The following is a 20,676-nucleotide window of genomic DNA, read 5'->3' on the forward strand; positions in this document are numbered from 1 at the left end:
GATTGCAGTGGCATTATGCAACTAATATTAATAGTAATTAATTATGTTTTTCTTGTGTAACGACTAATTATTGGCGTCCGTCAGATGTGCAACATCGATATTGATGGTTATTAAAATGTATACTAATATTATAAATACGAATGTAACTCTGGGTGTGTTTGTTGCTCTTTCACTTCCGAATATGATATGAAGGAAGCTTGAAATCCAAGGAGAAACATAGGCTAGCACTTGTCGACCATACCCTAAAACGCGAGCAAAGCCGCAGACGACAACTGATAATTTATAATTAAAGAAAACAAATATAATTTTCTTCCTATTATGGCAACGAAGTGTACAAAAATATCAAGCACGTAAAAGTGTCATGTTTTACCATTGTTATACCGTCTGATTGGAAGTCAGTTTTACCCCCTAGACGCGCCAATAGATGTTACTCGTCTAAAATTAAGATGATCTTTGTTATTAAAACGTGATCGTTTAATTTAGTTTATATCCATTTGTTTTGAATGACATCATCTCACCAGCTGATATCAACGGTGCAGATCACAAAAACAATTGCTAGACATGACCAATTAATGTATTTAGCCAAACTCATAATGTTTTATTAGTTCATTGAAGTTAGACAGAGAAAGCAAGATGTTGTTCTTAAATATTATATACGTTACAATGCTTGTAACGGACAGGGCCGTATTGAAATATGATTATTATTAAATATTGCATTTATGAAAAAAAAAGAGTTGTGCATTCAATTTGAAATTATGAACTATTCAAAAAGTTTTTTCAATATTAGCAAACAATTGTTAGCAATTACAATTTTTAAAAAGTAGTAATCGCGGTACCGATTCTGTATTATAATACTAGCTAGGATTATATTCAATTCATACATGAATAAAAACTGATATACATTTATTAAAAATATTTTTTATTCAAGTTCGTGCCTGTTTGAAGTTTAATTTAAAAGATACGCGTTTTGTTGATGTTACAAATGTGCAGTATAGTGCGAAATTTTAAGTCGTAAAGCTCGATTTGATGTTTTAATTGTTATTTTTGTATTACCGATTTTATATTTCAAAAATGCCTTACATAACTAAGTATAAATATTTTATAAAATTAATGTTAAACTTATATTACTAGTATTTTTTTTATTGTGTAATACTCTTATTTTTATCTTATTGTATAACTTTTAGAGACATGACGGTAAACAGTTCTTATCGGCTTATATTTGTTTATATCGATAGCAAACGCCCGTGGGAATATTCGTGACAGTTTTCGATCGAATTTCGTAGTAGTCGCAGGTTTCGGTACAACGATCCTTGTTTCAGGGCAACACCTAGAGGCGGGATGAAGATCAGCGATGGAAGTCTTTCAGACACACAAACGTATTCCGAAGTCAAATCGGATTACGGAATACCCTACGCTCCGTGGCTGAGACACAGGTAAACCATAAATACTCTTTGAATGTGTGTGGTTTTCTGGAATTATATATTCCACATTAAATGTAAATTATATCACGTTTACATAAGCATCGTCAATCATTCATTCCTCGACCATATATGTATATATTTTGTGCATTCTGTGCGTCTATTCCGTGAAATATATAACCCGGAGTGTTTCACGATCATGCTTACGCATCCCCTCCGGCCAGTCGCGAGCGGCCCGGCTGGCCACGCAGCATGAGCCTTCATTTCGTTTCCCCATTTCAGCAACACTTACTCCGCGAGCGGGCGCCTGTCCGAGGGCGAGTCGCTGGAGTCGCTCACGTCCCTGCAGTCGGCGCACGCGCACAACCACACCTCCTCCCCTAACTCACACCACCGCAGCTCACTCACACACAATAAGCTCATCATGCATCGCGACGCGCAGAGCTCCCGACTCAACAGGAGCAACAGTATTAGGTGGGTCGACGAACGGTTACGATTATTAGGTACGATGGCGTAGCTAGGCCCGATTACGAATGTTTTCTGTATAATATTTTAAAATAATCATTATTCGAACAAAGTTTGGTTAATCTTAGTCTTCGGGGTTTTGGATTTTTAACCGTTACCAGTTACGCCACTCGTTTCATCATACCATCATCAAATCAATCCCCTAATCTATATATGTAAATTTGACTATCACTGTGCTTTAATGCTCTTCCCTACCATATCATATATTATATACGTAAATAAAATATTAATCATGTAAACCTAAACTATAACACTATATAATGTTGATTGTTGATTGATTTTTAGCTACCTCAGAGATAGGACGTTTCCAAGGTATGCCACAAGGATGAAAAATGTTTATGTTTGGCTTCGAGGTGGCACGCTTCATTTACAATATAACATTTGCATGTTCGAACATGGCACGGCTTACATTTAAATAATAATCTTATGAATTGTTAAGGCCGTACAAATTCAAACGCTATTCATTTTAATTTCGCTGTTATTAATCATTTATTTATGTCGTAACACAAGAATCATCTTTTGATTTCAATTTCATCTTTAAATTAATTAATTTAGCATCATAAATATTATTTGTGGTTATTCTTTACGGGCTATTTTCGTGTCTTTATTTGCAAATAAACGTCCGCTCGTTATAATTTTTCAACGCCGGCTCTGGTACTTATTTAAGCTTTTGTCGTCTTCTAGTGTGATTTATTAAATGTAGTTGATTAATTTTAAATTTAAAATATTCTCGAAAGAGTAAAAATTTAAACAAACTATTGTATTTGACGTTATTGTGCAGACCATGATAATGTTTATATCCGTGGAATTAAAGCCGATTCGAGCCTCGTTGAGTTACTATCTCTACATTGTAAATTATAAATATGATTTCCATGTATATCTCTTTTTCTTTCTATAAAAATTATCATTTAAATAAAATAGTATGATCCACTTCATCGACATCGACTTTAGAAGTATAACCATGTAAATAAAATATGCAAATGAATATGAAACTTATTGTATAAGATAATTAATTGTATATATCGTTCCAGGTCAACGAAATCAGAGAAGCTGTACCCGTCAATGCTGCAAAGGTCATCAGAGAGTGATTACGAACCGTACTATTGTTTGCCAGTGCAGTATGGACCAGGAGGACAAGGTTGAGCGTTGTTTTAGATACATAGATGCTTACCGACATTTAATAATTTACGAAATTAATAATAAGGATAAACTTTACTTACGAAACACACATAAAATATGTACAGACAATTAGAAAATAACTGAATCTTAACAATTCGGTGAAAAGGTCGTAGACTCAGCTTAAGTTGATTTTCAGTCATCTTCTTGTACATTTAAAACTAACGCACACGCTTTTAGGTTGCAAATAAATTAAATATCATTATTTTATTTTATATGATATCCGCGTATCTAGTGGACATTTTTGTTGTCAAATGTTAATGTCACGCTAAAACGTGAACATAAATAATTTTAAAACCGGACAAGCACTGTTTTGTTTGTTTGTGTTTTGTCTTTCTTTATTTGAATTTATAATTTATCTCGTGTGATGAAGCAAGGTTTGTCAAGGAAAACGAAATGTATTGTGATGCATATATGTATATCAATTAACTCTTAGAGAAGCTCGTGGTAGAGGTAGCTCCTTAACATCTACTTTACAGAAGTAGAGGTTAAAGCCTATGCCGAGTTCTGTCTGTATTTTTTTCCTTTCTACTCAATAAGCATTTAGATTTCGTATAACGTCAATAATTTTTTTGACACCGTTTCTCTTTCAAATATCAAAGATGTATAACTATTTTAGAACAGTTTCGACAAATTAATAATGCCGTTTATGTTCCTAGGTCTAAACTACGGGGTCTCCGAACCGCCTTCACCATCTCCGCGGTCAGCTTTGAGCCCGACCCATCAGCCCGGCAACGTGATGCACACCCCTCGACACTCGCACCACTATCCTAAGAAAAATGACGAAGGTGGGTTATAGTCACAAATTAAGTCTATTTCTTATATATATACTTTGAATCTATCAAACATAGATAAGTATGTAGATGATAAAAATATGTAAAATTAGTTTTCATTGATTTCTTAAAATAATTACTAAGTTTATCTATATATAATCGACTATGTAAATTAAAAATTGTTTTAAAGAGTAACTACTGCGTTTTTTCGTGTATCTTCTTATACTTTAAAATTGCAATGCTGCTAAGTTACAATTTTAATATCTTAGAATTGATACATATTTCCTTTTCTTCTTCTTTTTTTTAACATGTTTTTTAAAGTCTGCTAGAAGAATTGTAATTCACAACGAAACGGGGACTCCATTCTATCTCTTTTATTTATATTATCTTCAAAGCGTGTTAACAGCCTTAAGAAGCATCTTGCTATATATAAGTAATTCATTTTTAGATCTAGAATGATTATTATATTTTATTCTAATGCATAACAGACAAAATGATTATACTTTTTAATACGGTGGTTTTTAAAAATATTTAGTTAGTTAGCCAGTAAATATACCACGTAAAAAAAAATTATACGTTTATTTTATAACGTACAGTTTATACGAACTATAACGCTGACAGATCCACAGATATGGATCATGTTCAATTCCATTAAATATTTTTTAGAAAATGTAAATTTTCACAAAATATAGCAATGTTTTATTTTCAGTGCATGGTTCGACGGCCTCTCTGGTGTCGACAGCGTCATCCCTCGCCGCAGGCGCCGGGTCAGATGAGAGACAAGCGCATGAGGTAATTTATTCGTTTTAATCTTTTTTTTTTTTATATCAATTATAATCCGACCTTGTTACGAATACGTCTTCCTAACAAAATTGCGTTCCGAATTCACACAATATAATGTAAAATGTATTATGTGGTAAAAAAGTATTGTTACTTTATTATTAACTCATTCGGAATGATTCAAGCTTTGATTCTTATCTAAGGCATGCGTTTAAGGTAACGTTCTAAACTAAGAAAAGTAAAGATAGCTTTTCTGGTTTAACAAAAAGAATTTAGAAAATGTGCACGTATGAACAGAAATATATTATAATCTATGATAGAGTAATTCCAAAAAAATAAATCAACCGTATTGGTTATGGATTATTATTTTGAAATATAAATTACTCTACAGTTAGGCGCCGTTGTATTTTTATCAAAAACATCGATAGTCAAAGACTTATAAACATGCAATAGTGAATGTTGATGTACAATTGAGGTAAATATGCTGAAGTATTTGTCAAAACTGAATCACATTTCTGGTTAAAACAAACATGAAGTACTTATTTTGTCATCAGTTGAGAATTAGATCTTGTTCTATTTGTTTAAAGTAACAGTCTGTAAACATGCCACTGCTGGGTAAAGGCCTCCACACCCCCTGTGATTAAAAGTTTTGAACCTTCAAGTCATGTCATTGATAATTCATATCATTGTAATTACGACTAATTTGGTACCGTCAGAAAAAATATTAAAAAAATGTTTTTTTTTTTTTTTCTATTCAATAATAGTTTTAGTAGCTTATATTTATTACAACTAACATTTTATCAGTAACAGTTGCGTTAAGTTCGTAAACTATAGATAACTTAAATTAATTTTCTTTGTTTTAGTATGCGTATTCTACATAAAAGATAATTTTGTTTACAACATTCATTGCCATAGGTTCGAAAGTTGAGACGAGAGTTGGCGGACGCTAAGGAAAAGGTACACACACTGACGACCCAGCTGACAACTAACGTGAGTACTTTCTACGTCTGTTCTCTACGATATAATATACTGTTAGTTTCATGAATTATTAAGGCTATACTTACGGATAAGTGCGGCCTCAACTATATTATTACTATTAAGCACTTACATAAAATCTTAAATCATAGTTTAAAAATAAAAACTATATTTTTTAATAAAACGATCAGTGTAATCAATGTAAATAATATTTTGAACTTATCGTAACAGAGAAATACAACAGAATAAAAATATATATAAAAAAAAAAATTGTCTCTATAAATACTTATCATCAAATAAGCTTATAAATGAAAGTAATACTAAGCACAATAAACAATGTGCTTAATAAGGTAATGATTAAGCAAAACAAGTGATCATTTTACAAACAGTCGTCGCTGAACCTCCGGTGTTTATGTATAGTATTTATATAATAATATGTCTCTGATAACAAATTAATCGTACGCTTATATTTTTAAGGCCACATGTGTACACACATGTGTGCACACATAAAAACATTCATGATAACACAGCTTTAGTAAACCAATATTCATAACAATGTAACAACGCCTGCCTTAATTAATTTATCTTATTAAATATATTACATCACATGTATCTCTAGATACATAATAAGATGTTCTATCTCATATGAACCTGGAAAAGTTGGGAATTAGTTTGTTTTGTTGATTAATGCGTTATTTTTATATGTAACGATATTTTGAAATATAACGTTACACGTTATTTTTATTAATTTATAATTATATTTCGTTACAAGTACTTACAATTTAATGACATTATCTTAAATGTAACATAAAAAAAACAATTATCTCCATATATTTTACATTATATAGATATAAGTTTCGCTTGTTTGATAATCGACCTTAAATAAATTACCGATTAAAAAAAATGTAAAGTATCCGTCTATTAATCACGTGAGGCTCGAAAGGGTGGAATTGGGTAAAAGATCGTGAAACATCACAAGGCTCCCCTTTGGGATGTAGTCAGATTTAACGTGTATTTATTATTTCCCTGTTTGAAAATGTTTCATCTCTTTATCCGCGATCCTTTTGATGTTGTAACAACTAAAATATATTACAAGAGGAGAGATCGCTCGGCGCCGTGATGACTGTTGAGTTACGATAAGAAATTCGCAATTTAATATCTTGCGGCTATTTTGACACAAACTATAAAAACTGAATTACATATTTATGTATATTTTACTGTAGAAGCTCGAACTAAGGTAAATCTTAAGATTTTCCAGTAAAACCTAAGATTTACCGACATGAGTTGGTAAATGTAAGTATTTATTAGGGACCACTTTTTCGGACTTTTACCATTCCAACCTAACTTAACCTAACATGTAAATCCTAAGATTTACCAAATGAATGATTTTTACCAAAGTTTTATGGACATTAACCATTCATAATCGGTAAATCTTAGGTTTTACTGGAAAATCTCAAGATTTCCGTAATTCGAGCTTTTACAGTAACATATAATATATATCTTATATACTCATATATCTCCTGACACAATAAAAATAAAGTCTGTACTTACTCTTACTAATTACTAACCCTACAATAGTATTGAGGAGTTAAGAAATGTCAACATCAATAAAACTGTTTTCCCATGCACTTTGACATGAATTTAAAGTGCAGCGCGAAAATCCAATTACATTTAAAAGAAATGACGACAAGATCAGATAATGGCTCATAGGTTCAATCGAGTCGCACGGCCGTGAGTGCGGTCGCTCGCCATATCGGGTGGTAGGAATGTGTGCCAAACAGTTGCTAACACCGTCTAACCTAACTGAAAGTTGTGTTAAGGCGTGTATACATATCTGAGAAATGTTTTTATTAAAGTAACGTTTCGGAAGGTCGGTAGGCTCTCGTATCATGGCAAGAGACTATGAATATGCTTGTTTATAGACTTGCGTTACATGTATATTTTTATACAGAGATAACGTATGTATGGAAAGATAAATTATTGTAACTTTGTAATTGTTGTACGTTTACGTGAAGGATACATTAGTATAAATTTTTAGACATCATTTTTTGTATTTAATTAATTATTAAAACTGTTTAATATAATAATGATCATGAAACAATCTAATCATTTTAATATAAGGTTGATACGTTTACGTGCAGTTTCTCACTACATATTGCAATCTTAAATTTAAACGTAGGATTAAACTATAACTTAAGGATTATGTCACACGGTAACCGGTTTTAACCGGTTTTATTTTACGCCAGCTTTTGTTTTATGTTTGCTTAGAGGTAACAATGATGTTTCATATTTCACATAGTATACAAACAAGTTTTCAAGGATAATAATAGATTCCAGACAAAGATACTATAGAAGTTCTTAGGGATGATATACGAAAATAAATATTGACTGAAGATATGAATAAAGATAGCAACGAATGAAACCCAAACAGTTGAATTAAATGCATACATACACAAGTATGCAAGGGTACTAACAGTTTGCGGCACGATAAAGCTGACTGGTTAGTGCAAGCGATGGCGCTTTCCTGAATTCCTCATTCAATAATTTATATTAGTATAATGATAAATGTTTGTTTTCTATTCCTTTTACACATCATTCACGCAAATACGTACATATAAGGTAAGCGTTGACAACTGGTTTTCTCACGTACACGGAATTAAGTCTATAAATCAATAGAAAACTTAATCTCAGTACTGAATCATAGATCGTGTTAAATATATTTTGTTCAAATATTAATAGTTTTAAGGGTTAAAGTAGCAAGATCGATCCTGACCCGTTGGCTTTATGTTGTCACCACTCATAAAAGAAGCTTTAAAAGCTGAGAGGTAAATATGAATATTAGTAATTCCTAATAATTGGAAATTGCTTATATTGTATATATATTATACAATCATAATAAATCACCCTTCTTATAAGTATTTATTATTGAAATATATTAAGATATAAAATAACACTTTTATTTTTTCTTAAGCTGAGAGGATAATATCGAATCTTTAGTATTTACACATAAAACTTTAGTGGATGCTATAGAAAAAAGTATCGCAACCAAAGAGGTTTATAAATCAACGTCCCGAAACTGATTCGAGGTCGTAAAATATAACGTAAACCCTTAAGTCTTTTTTTTATCGTTACATCGTTACGACATATTACGTAGGTTTTTGTTGATAACAAAGGGTAAAACCTTGGAGCCAATATAGTCGTCGCCTACCTACTTACGCTATTACACTGAGTTCATGAAATTTTAATGTCACTAATCACGATAATATCCAGCGTGTGTAATGACAGTTGACATATATAGTAAATCGCATAAATATTTCACTGCCTCGGTCGAAAGTTTACCATACGAGACTGTAGACTTGGAGATCCTAACTTCAAACTCCGGACCAAAAATATACTGGGTTTGTCTGTCGAAAAAAAAAAAAAACAGTATAGCTCAAGGTTTGAAAAGTAAGAATGGATTATCGTCCCGAATTACGGTCTTATCGGATTATGAGATTGACGGTATTATAGAGAATTCACTATTGTTTGCGCGTAGACTTGTGCAATATAATATGTTTCACGCAGTTATCATTACCTTACCCCGTTGATCATCAACAACATTATAATTAGTGCTTGAATTAAACTAAGTGGAGTGGGAACTGTGATTAAAAATGTTATTTATTTTTTGACACTTTTTAAATTAGTTAATATCTGTACTGTACAGCTACTTATCATGAAAAATTAAATATTCTAACAATGTACTAAAGAGTAGTAAATACAAATATAGTTGGGTAATAATATCTTTGATCAATAAGCATTATTCTCCTACATTCTAGACGAAGTCCGCATACCTCGTGGTCGATTGAGTCACGACGACAAAGTTATTTTTTTTATAAAATAGTTTATTTTAACAAGACTCAAATGGGATTTAATCAAAGGATCATTCAAGGCTGTTCAAGTATCGAACAAGAAGAAACTTTTTATGTATATGTATGTACATATGAAAGCAAATGATTCGGACTACCACATAGTTCGAATTTCAAACGTTTAAGTTTGTCAATATGTTTACTGACTAAAGACGAAGTTATTACAAAGACATTATATTGGAAGTATATACTTATGAAAATATTCCATAATATAAATCAAGTAGATATCTTCTATAGTACAAAAGTCGGTTAAAAAGTATTTTATATAAGAAATAATGCCATTCCCATTCTTTACATACATATAAAAAAACCTGCTCATTATTAATCCAAGCGAAGCAAATCTTTAAATTATTTTACCTTCATTAGGGTTGGATAAATAACCATTGATTTCATTAATAGCCTCATCTCTCCGCTCGTCCAAAGGACAAAGAAGTGCAGTTTTCAATAAGAGACTTTCTGAGTTGTTTTTGTACGTCTAATTTACTGTTAAACAACGCCGCCATAAATAATTCAACAACTGAACTTAGCGCGGACATCAATCGTTCTTGTGACGCCCTTCGAAAGCTGGCGACTGACCTCTGTCAATTTAACTTTAACATTTTATCTATGTTAAAAAAAAATATTTTTCTATCCTCAATACTTTAATAGTAAAACGTCTTTGTTATTGTCTTTAACAATTGAAATTAACTTGGAGCTAAAACGAAAGTTACTGAAGCTAGTTTTAGATAAGTATTGAAGAAAAATGTAGATTTTTAATAAAGACCGAATATACAAAAAATAACATAATAAAAAAAACATATAAAAAACAAATGAACAGTTTTTCTCAATAACAATCAACAAATATAAAAATAGTCATGTAAACTGTACCGATGTAAGCATTTGTTTTATCGGTAGAGCAAGTCGAAGCGCTCGCGAACATCTCATGTTTCACCCGATCGTTGGTTTTCCGACGAATCCCTTTGGGACGTTACAAGCAGTACAGGGTCGACGCGTCCTTGCGAGCTTACGCACGTGTCACTTTAAATTTCTATGTATTTGTATTATCGTCTACCATTACGGCGAAATTGAAACACGCCTGAACACTGCTCGCAGCGAACGATTTACGAACATTCTGCAGATTCCGTAATGTATCATGCTCGTTGCGAAAGTTACGGTTCTATGTGTTACGAGTAGGTCAGTCGCTAGCTTTAGGTTTAAATCGATATATATGGACAATATTGGAAACATTGTTCGTTTTGGCGTTTTTAAGGTTTCATAGCCACTTTAACTTAAAGCATGATTTTTTCTAATGATGACTTAAATATTTATGAAACTGCAAGTCCATATTTTTGTATAAGAAGAAATTTCGAATATTCGTATACTTTTGTTTGAATAAACGAATCACAATAACAAGCACTTATATATAACTAAGTTTAGTACAATTTCATATATCTAAGGCCTTAATGTTTATAATTGTTATTTAAACAAATAATTACATTTAGTTCGATTTATTTCAATGTTATTTTAATTAAAACCTCGATGCTGTTCTTTATTAAACATATTGCTACTATTCTTAAGTTAATGCAATAATTTAAATAAGCTCCATTTTGCTCAATAAGTATATTACAAAACATTTTTAGTTATTGAAATTCTATACCTAATTGAATTGGCTATTAGCTCATAATTGCTTTAGTCTATGGAGTTAATATAAACTAACAAATTCGTTGGCAGTCTTTACAACCACACAGAGCGTGTGTTGGCAATAATCCAATACCAACAAAGGATACTACTGTTAGGGATTGGAGTAGGTTTGATTTTATGGTCGGTAATGTTTGCCAAGCTGTGTTCAATATTTCAACAAATGATTCACCACATGCAAAAATCTGTCGTAATTGACTGACTACTTGCTTGTCTAGAACGTGTGTGATTGTTAACTAAGACCTTAATAAAACATTCATTTATATTTATATAAATTAATTTCCGTTAAGTTTTTTTTTCTTCAGAACCGACCCGTTTCTGTAATAGTGCAATTGTCACAATGTTCTTTTCAAGGTTTTCGACTGTAATAAAAATATATACATCTAGACAGTTTGTGTACTCGGGACCGTTTTTTTCTTAAACCTGTTGACATTTGTTTGTATTAAAACAAAACGTTTTTGGTCTTTGTGTATGCCGCGTGTGCGCAGAAATGAGACGTTATCAAGTGTAACTCGAGATCATGCCCTATAAATCTTCAAAAGTGGTCCCTTGCGCAACAAGTGAGCGCGATGTGCGGAACTTATTAAGCGCCCATATGTTTCATCGTTTTTAACCTGTATATATTATTTATAAGTAATTATTTTTTATATAAGTCCCGAAATTTATTATGAGTGGTTACAAAAATAAAAATATTATTATTATTGGATACTAATAATATACTACGATTCTAGCCGTAATATATCAGTGGTATATATCCTAGTCTTCTAGCTAAGTAAAACCCAGCTTCAATGCTCCTATTCTGTAACAGTTTTACATCTATCAGTATGGTATCATAATGATATGATACAACTACACATTTTAATTCAACTTATTATTCTATAGCCGTAATAAATACATATCATAATAGAACGAATTATATATTAATTTATTGTGAACACTACCAAATAACCCTACAATACTGTCCCTTTATATGGACCCGATAGACCGTAACTTATGCTTTTGATTAGCGATCAGTCCGGAGTGTTCAGGGTTCCGTGACTCAGTTTTATTTAGTAGTTCGCTATCGTCGTCCCAACCAGTTTGTTTTGAAACTCGATAAAGGACGGACGCACGCGCGCCGAGCGCGTACATAGTGCGCGTTTATTTCTCGGATCATACGAACTATTGTTCGAATACTGCAGTGGATTTTATTGTGATAAAAGTGATTATTATTATATGAGTGGTCGAAAGTGGTGTAAGAATTTCTTCGTATTTGGTACTTATAAAGCAGTGCTCTGGTCTCTTGTTTCAAGATCTATAGGAGCAAAACATGTTTGATTACCGTTTGTTGTTTTGTTGCTAAGACATCCGTGTCGTGTATTTTAATATTGACGATACAAAATACACGTCAATCACTGTTTTTTTTTTTTTTTTTATTTCTGACGTGTAATGGAAAATATTGCTTGTAATGTACCTAAAATTTGTCGGAATAAATTAATCTATGTCATACATAAGTTATCAATACAGCATAAACTTCTCTGATAAATATGATCAAATATCACGAGCATGGCAAGGAAATACGTGGTGCAGTTTAGGGTTGTACGTTTCGTGTTCTTAAACTATTAAGGGAGCAGGTATTCGCCCCTTTTTTTCTGATATCTGTGGAACCCTCTTTAGTCGTTCCTTTAGCCAGACTTATTCACTTGTCCTTTATTCATTGACTTTCATTGTTGGACTGCCGGATCTTTGTTGTCTAACGAACCCAGCTTTACGTAGAATTTAATTTGTTTGGTTCCAATATTTCTTTTAGCTGTTTTGATTTTGCACGCAATATTTACATTTTAAATGAATGTATTTTTTTAATTAAAAAATAAAAATAAAATTTTGTTGAATTTTAATGTTGAATACGTTTTCGTTTATTTTACGACTTTTATCTTAAAATTATGTTTATATTCAAAAATCTAAAAACTCGATTGTATTATGTATTATACTGTTTAATATTCGCATAAAACATTCGACAAATATAATAAAGTAATGTTATGCAAATATAATTCTAAACAACTATGTAAAAAAAAAATCAAATTAATTTAGAAATCCGCATCAAAATAAGTACATAGTTTGTTGTTTAAAAAAATTGTATCTATCTATTTATCTTCACTTTTATCACACGATAACTATGACATTTTATATATGTCGCTGTTTATGGTACTATGTATACAATAATTACATATGTTATAAGCCTTAAAACATAAAGAATATTAATAAATTTAGAAGCATTCTAAGGGACGATGACAAGGGCAAAAAGGAAGTCACTGAGGATATAAATAGATGAATAGATGAATTTTATGGAAAAATACATCCCTGAGAAATTAAATAAACGATCGAACCAAGCTGATGTTTATAATAAAGGAATAATCATTAACCTAAACGTCCAAATCTAAGTACCAGCTCAGGGGTCACAACCTGCTTATCTAAAAAGTATTAGATCGCAAATAAAATATAAAACAAAATACAGCAAACATAAAAATAAACATCAAACAGAATCGTTTACAGATGAATCTGGTTTATATAGCCTCAGGCGTTTGATTCTAATTTCTTTTGATGTGTTTTATACGCGGTGGAATAATTAAGCATTTTATGACAGTAACGTCTACCGAAATGTTAAGTAAACGCTGTAATTATGAACTGCAAGATTATTATAATATTTACAAACTTTCTCGCGTCTACTTTCATCGGCTTCCTCTAATGTTTTATTGTATATTATAAAATTTTGATTTTTATTTCAAACATGTTACTGCGTAACGAATTCATAATCTTCAACCGCTTGAATCTTGTCTGATAAATAGAACCATTGCACGTGTAATAGATAAAGTTTAGACGTATTATTACAATAGATTAGATTCTTACGGTGACCTTTTGTCACATTACATGAAGGTCACCGTATTTCATTACTTCTTTTAATACATGTAGATCCTTATAATAAATCAACGAAGAGTACAAGACGTCAACTTATGTCTTGCGTTTTTATAATGGACGAAAGGAAGACACAAATTATGGTAATATTATAAACAAGTTTTTAATTGAGCCTTGATTATATGTTATATAACGGACAACTATATTAAGAAGCACTTTTTTGTTGTTAATTATATAAGTTTAAATAAAAGTGTTTTATAAGTACATAGTATTTATATTATTTACAATAATAGCTTCATCTCGTATTCTGTAAGTAAATAATCATTCACAACGACGCTTCTATTGGATGAAGATTGTTTCGTTTTACGCATTTACTATTTAAATTACTTTACTTTATAATTCTACTGAGAACATTATTATAATACTGTTTAATATATGCAACCGACTCAAGTGCTTCGTCAGTGAAATCAATCGATACGATGATATATATATTTTAAAGTGGAATCATAGATTGCAAACGAAATGATTATGTTATTAACGAAATATAAATTCGTTCCACATTAGCCAATTCTTGTACGTTAACAGACCAAACAAATTACTCAAGCGCTTGTTATTTAGATACTGTTATCAATTCACGCATATGAAATACCTGTCCGAGCGTTAGTGTTATTATCTTTTATCTACATTAACTATGAAACACAAATTTTTGGACAAATTTATCTATATTATACTCGTTTTCTTTGATATTATATATATTAGTGACTCGCACCAAACTCGCACGGCAGCGGTTTGTTAATGAAGAAAATTATATGATATAGATACCTAGATATAATTTATATCTTGTATACCACTCATTAATTATGTAGTCTTTTTCCGGTGATTTTTTTTTTAGAATTGGACAATTAGTTCCTGAGGTTACTCATTACATACAAATAAATTTTGCCTTCTTATTATAGTAGTAAAGTTTTAAAAAAAAGTAAATGTACGAAAGAAGCATTCAGTTATATTTAAAGAGTTGTAACAAATGACAGGAACACTCTTTGAAGAATTTACTTGCAGTTAGAATACGCCATCTTCAATCAAGCAAGCGCCTCTACAACATTCTCAATTGAGGTTAATTCGTACGGAGACGGAGATATGTAGCGCCCCTGCTTTATTTATTCGTTCAATAAGCTAAATGTCCTAGTGAATTCAGATCGTATTCATAAATGTTATAAATTTAGTTTGCCTTCAATATCTAGACTATTCCGGGACTGAGAGAAATGAAGCAATTTTCGAACTAAATTCACGCTTAACTTTGTTTATATCATACATTTTATGGGATTATTTAAATATCTTTAACGTAAAAAAAGTAAAAGTAAAAAAAAAATATGACCAATCAAACCAACCGACATTGGAGCAGCGTGGTGGAATATGCTCCAGCCCTTCTCCTCAAAGGGAGAGTTCTTAGCCCAGCTGTGGGAAATACAGGCTGTTAATGTAAAAAAAAGAATAATTTTTTGATAAAATATAATCGTATTGAATGGTAATAAAAACTCTAGAAGTATTTTTACTCCGTTGATGACATTTCCAAATTTCTGAGCGAAAAACAGAATCATGCTACAAGAGTTTACTCAGGACATAGGGTAGTTATTTTTAATTTATGTTCACGACATCGTGATAATTGGTATTGTATGCCCCAAACGATATGGTAACCAAATAGTAAACATTCAGGCTCATTGTTTGTTCCTACGCCTACTGAACAAGAAAATTACACGAGGATTTGTTACGTGACCAGTTATTTTTTACAAAGTTATTTCTAAACATGGTACGGTGTACTTTACGAGCTACCTCATCATGTAACTTTTAAAGTTTCAACCCTTTTCGGATACACGGAAAATGGTACGCTTGTTTACAGAACAAAGACAACGAACTCGTAAAATGCGTATAAGATAAAAACGTTAGTTACTAATAGGCATTTCATGGGCTACACATGGAAGTCAGGTGCTTGGATATTGTTTTTACGTAATCATTCATTAGTTACGTATGCGTACATTCGAGTGTATAATCGGTATTTTAAAGAGGCGATCGATCAATTGTTTCGAGCGTTCAAAAATGTAAATGTCGGAAACGTAAACCAGTTTCCTTCGATTTCTTAAATATTTTTGATAAGAGTTTTAATACTAGTATAATGAAGCACATCCTTAATAGAGCAATTATGCACATCATTGAACTCGTATAATGGCGGGTGTATTAAAGTGTTATATTAACCAAAATGTTAAACGTTGTAACTTTCTAATCACATATAGGTAATATTAAATTGCCTTGCGTGAAGAAAACTATGAAATACCTACGTAACTTTTAAAACAATGCGTATTGGTACAAATTCTTGGAAATTCTCATGTAACTAATGTTTTCGTAACTAAATTCATGCAGGATATATAATTATAAATAAATGAAAATAATTGTTCAGTTTCAAAGTTTAAGTTAATTTTATTACTACCTTCGCTAATAGGAATCGACGTAGCGCTTACGAATAACTTATATCATACGCTGATTTCTCTGTATACAGAGCTATTAAAATGTCATATCGTTCTTATTTATTGACCATTACTAACGTATTAATAAATGTTGCTCAGACAATGCAGCGGCAATCACTTTCGGTCATTTAAACCAATCAAGTCTTAGATTCAAAGTTCGTTATATTTCTGATAGATATTTTGTAAATGAAAACATATACGTTATTAATCACAAATGGACACTAAATGTTACCAAAGTTAACGACGATTAAAATCATTATTTGTTTGACGAAACATGTTTTTGAATAAAAAATGATTTTTTTTTTGGGGGTTACACTATTATATGATCTATTTATTTGAAAATAGGGAACTGCTGATAGGAATCGTGTCATAATTTCATGTGATCATATCAGGGTTATAACTATAATTGTATCTATCCTAATATATAAAGCTGAAAAGTTTATTTGAACGTGCTAATCACCGGAAGTAGCAGCTTATTTAAAAAAAATACTTGTTGTGTTAGATAGCGCATTTATCGAGAAAGGTAACCTTTCTGTAGACCATACCTACAAGCGGAGCAGAAACGCGGGTGAAACCACGCATTGCAGCACCTAGACTGTACATACATATACAAATTTTAGTACCATTTTGACGTATATATATTAAATATAATTTCTCTTGAATTTGCATTTATTGATCGTAAATAAAATAAAAATATACTGTTATAATAAAATTGTTAGTTTTATTATATGTATATTTTTAAGAAAAAATAAAATTGTATATTATATACCTACCTATGTCAAACAATAAACTGGTCTAGTACGAAACATTATTTACTGAAAGGTAACTGATTTATACGGTAAGATAGACAGATGATATCGTAAGTAAGACGATCTTATGAACATATGTAATTACAGACAACAATAAGATATATGATGTCATAAACAATCCCCCCTTCAAGCTAAAGACCTATTGTATTTGACTGCCGTAGAATTTTGTGACCAGTTAGCTTAACCGGTAAAAGTTCATTGTGCTGAAAACATATGTAAAATATCGATAATTCAAACATACTCATAACGATATTTGCTTAAATTTTTTAAGCTACAAATATTAAATAACGAATTAAACACGTAGGAGGAAATATGAAAAATATATAATATAATATTAATTACCCTGTTTTATTCACGCCTGCTGTGTCGAGGGTTTATCAATGAATTTATAATACTCGAAAACCCGTTTAGAATTGCGTCACGGTTAACCGTCTACTATGACCTTGACAGACGAACAATTTTTACTATAACAATTCGAAAAAAGACAAATTTTATTATTCGTCGTGTTTTCGTTGTAACCGTCGTTCGCATATGCTTATACGATATGCAAATAGTACCGAGTCGAGCAAAATACCTAACGATTTATATATCGAGTCGACACGTATATACGTATTAAGGACTTCGTAGTAAATTATGAAAATATCAAACTATCGATTGTGGTTACTGGTAAAATACGTACGAACAAACCACAGTGTGAAATTTTCCGAACGAGCTCAAATTAACAGCACGCATATTCCGAGAAGCTTACATGATGGGCCCAACTGGTTTGGAAGTAAACACGATGTGGGATGTCCGTAAGTACTTTACCCATTATCCTGTATCAAGAGAAGCACGGAAGGAAGCTCTACAAAGGATCATGGATCTAGCCGGGAAGTGCCAAGTAGTTCATCCACTTAAGAGAGATAAGCCGGCATCAGAGTCAGGTTTCAGTCAGCATAATTAGAAATTTACTTATGAACTGTTTGTGCAGCGAGGTGGTCTAACTGGATTAAAACTAAATGATAACACTTGACATGTGACAAAAATTCTATCACATCTCTGAAAATTAAATATTCTTTATCAGTCCCAGCCATTTTAAAAGCGATAACGTTATTGTTTCATATAGATAAAATATTCTTAAAAACTCGACGGTTACGACAAAATAATATTGATATGTTTGAATCGATTTACTCAATTAATTTCAGAATCAAAATTTATAGTATGCGAAATTCGTTACAGTAGATTATTTGCTCGCGATTAGCATGACAATAGAGTCGAATGGATGTCAGAGGTTACAGCGATGCCCTTAAACCCATTGCTTTGTACATAACATATCGAGCATACAAGATAGGCAGACAATACCCAACCCACACGGCATGCTTGTTTATGACCGATGTCTAGAGATTATTTACTCATTCTTGTGTCGCACAAGAAGATTCAATTTGAAGCTGATGATGTCGTTATATCTTCATTAAGTGCTGATAAAAAACGTACCGTATAACGACTTGTTTGTTATTTCAAGCTGTTTTTAGTCATTTATTCTCTTACGTCATAACTATATTCTATTTTTGAATTTACCTTTCATATTTTGGTTCGAAATATCAATCTCCTGTCATTTCGTCACACTTGCAATTTTTAATACATTCCTGTTGTACAGGAAAATGCACATTTCATTCGAAATAGTTCGTTCCGGTTCAGAACTTTGGCTGGCGGTTTCCCTGTCATGTACAACTCGAATGCTTATAATATCACTATAAAGGATTATTTTTCGTTTGAAAAATATAAAATGCTTTAAAAATTACTTATTAAATTCTCATGACTCTCAAGTATATTTTTCGCCCTTGTTTTAAAATTATGACTAATTTATAATTTAATTAGTTTTTGTTTGTCTACACGTTCTAAATTACAGTTATTTTTGTAAGTGTTACTCGTATAAAAAGAGGTTTTAGTTTACAAATAGCTGACCTTTGAGAGAAACACTTTTTTTGCTTTGATAATTGTTATAAAATACACAGTTATGATTATATAACACTAACATGTGGTAGTATCCTAAAGATGTATAAGTTCTAACTTTTGTTTAAGGTTTATTTAATAAAGGTAGCGTAATATAAGCTCCTTGACCGCGTTTTAAAAATTGAAAATTTAAACAGATGACGCGGTTTCATATCGAATGTCTAACCGTACGTTCTGTTCTGGCCATGTGCTCAACAGATGCGCTCCTTGAACATACAAAATTGTTCCACTTTAATTCCTCGCTAAGTTTCATCAATATAGTACTTCATCCTTATAATTATTTCCATGAGAAGATTTCCATACCATTAATAATATAATTATATCAGACGTAATGTCTTCATTTATTAATTACACTAATATATTGTAGTCTGAAAATTTTATTAAATAAATTACCAATACTTTACAAATGCAAAAATATTTTGACATTTACTTTTTTGACGTGGTTACACATTAAGGCATCGCAACCTGTGTATCAACCATGCACATAAATTTGAAATTCATGATAATATGTTAAATTATGTCTCAAGGAACGGCAAATAAAAAATGTTGGTTCATTTTACGGACTTTGTTTGACTTATGTATGTATGGTTCAAATCTTGCAATTATTTTTATAGCATTGCTTGGCGGACGAGCATGGCCACCTGATGGTAAGTAGTCACCACCGCCCATAGACAATAGCGCTGTAAGAAATATTAACTAAGATGTTATGTCCCTTGTGCTTGTAGTGATACTGGCTCACTCACCGTTTAAACCAGAACACAACAATACTGAGTACTGCTTAGGGGTAGGTTATCTATATAAATAAGGAGTTTCGTTTTTGTATATTTGAAATATATTTAATTGTTATTTAATATTCTCTTTTAGCTACCCGTCCCGACTTCGTAAGGGTAACAATAAAGTTAACCTTCCTTTTTTCCAAAGTTGAAATTTCCAAAAAAATACTTTCTTAAGAGTAAGAGATGGTAGAACAGGAAAAGGTTATAACGTAATATGAACGTATTTTCCAAAGGTCGGTTTTGCAAATTAGCTTATCGGTGTAACAATAGCAATTATTTTATTATGATTGTGTAATTATATAGACTAAAAAAATAAAAATTATACTAATGTCAAATGTGTCACAGTCTAGAGCGTCTTCGATTTATTTAAAAAAACGTAATTAATTGTTAAAGCACAATTCAGAGACATTTACAAATATTACAAATAATAAAAATAAGACGAATATTAACTACAATCTT

At 31.4% G+C, this 20,676-nt stretch overlaps 1 protein-coding gene across 6 annotated transcripts in view; it reads left to right on the plus strand.

Moving 5' to 3' along the window:
- LOC125075009 (protein sickie) overlaps positions 1-20,676 on the plus strand; it is a 213,036-nt gene that overhangs the window by 164,642 nt on the left and 27,718 nt on the right. For 5 of the 6 annotated variants that reach the window (XM_047686553.1, XM_047686569.1, XM_047686576.1 and 2 more), the window contains 6 exons: positions 1,320-1,433; positions 1,701-1,892; positions 2,975-3,081; positions 3,779-3,907; positions 4,602-4,684; positions 5,588-5,662. In XM_047686553.1, coding sequence (XP_047542509.1) covers positions 1,320-1,433; positions 1,701-1,892; positions 2,975-3,081; positions 3,779-3,907; positions 4,602-4,684; positions 5,588-5,662 — 700 coding nt within the window. The remainder of the gene's footprint in view (positions 1-1,319; positions 1,434-1,700; positions 1,893-2,974; positions 3,082-3,778; positions 3,908-4,601; positions 4,685-5,587; positions 5,663-20,676) is intronic. The other variant, XM_047686560.1, reaches the window with a different exon arrangement.

This window comes from Vanessa atalanta, chromosome 2 (genome assembly GCF_905147765.1).
Source record: "Vanessa atalanta chromosome 2, ilVanAtal1.2, whole genome shotgun sequence".
Taxonomy (NCBI): domain Eukaryota; kingdom Metazoa; phylum Arthropoda; class Insecta; order Lepidoptera; family Nymphalidae; genus Vanessa; species Vanessa atalanta.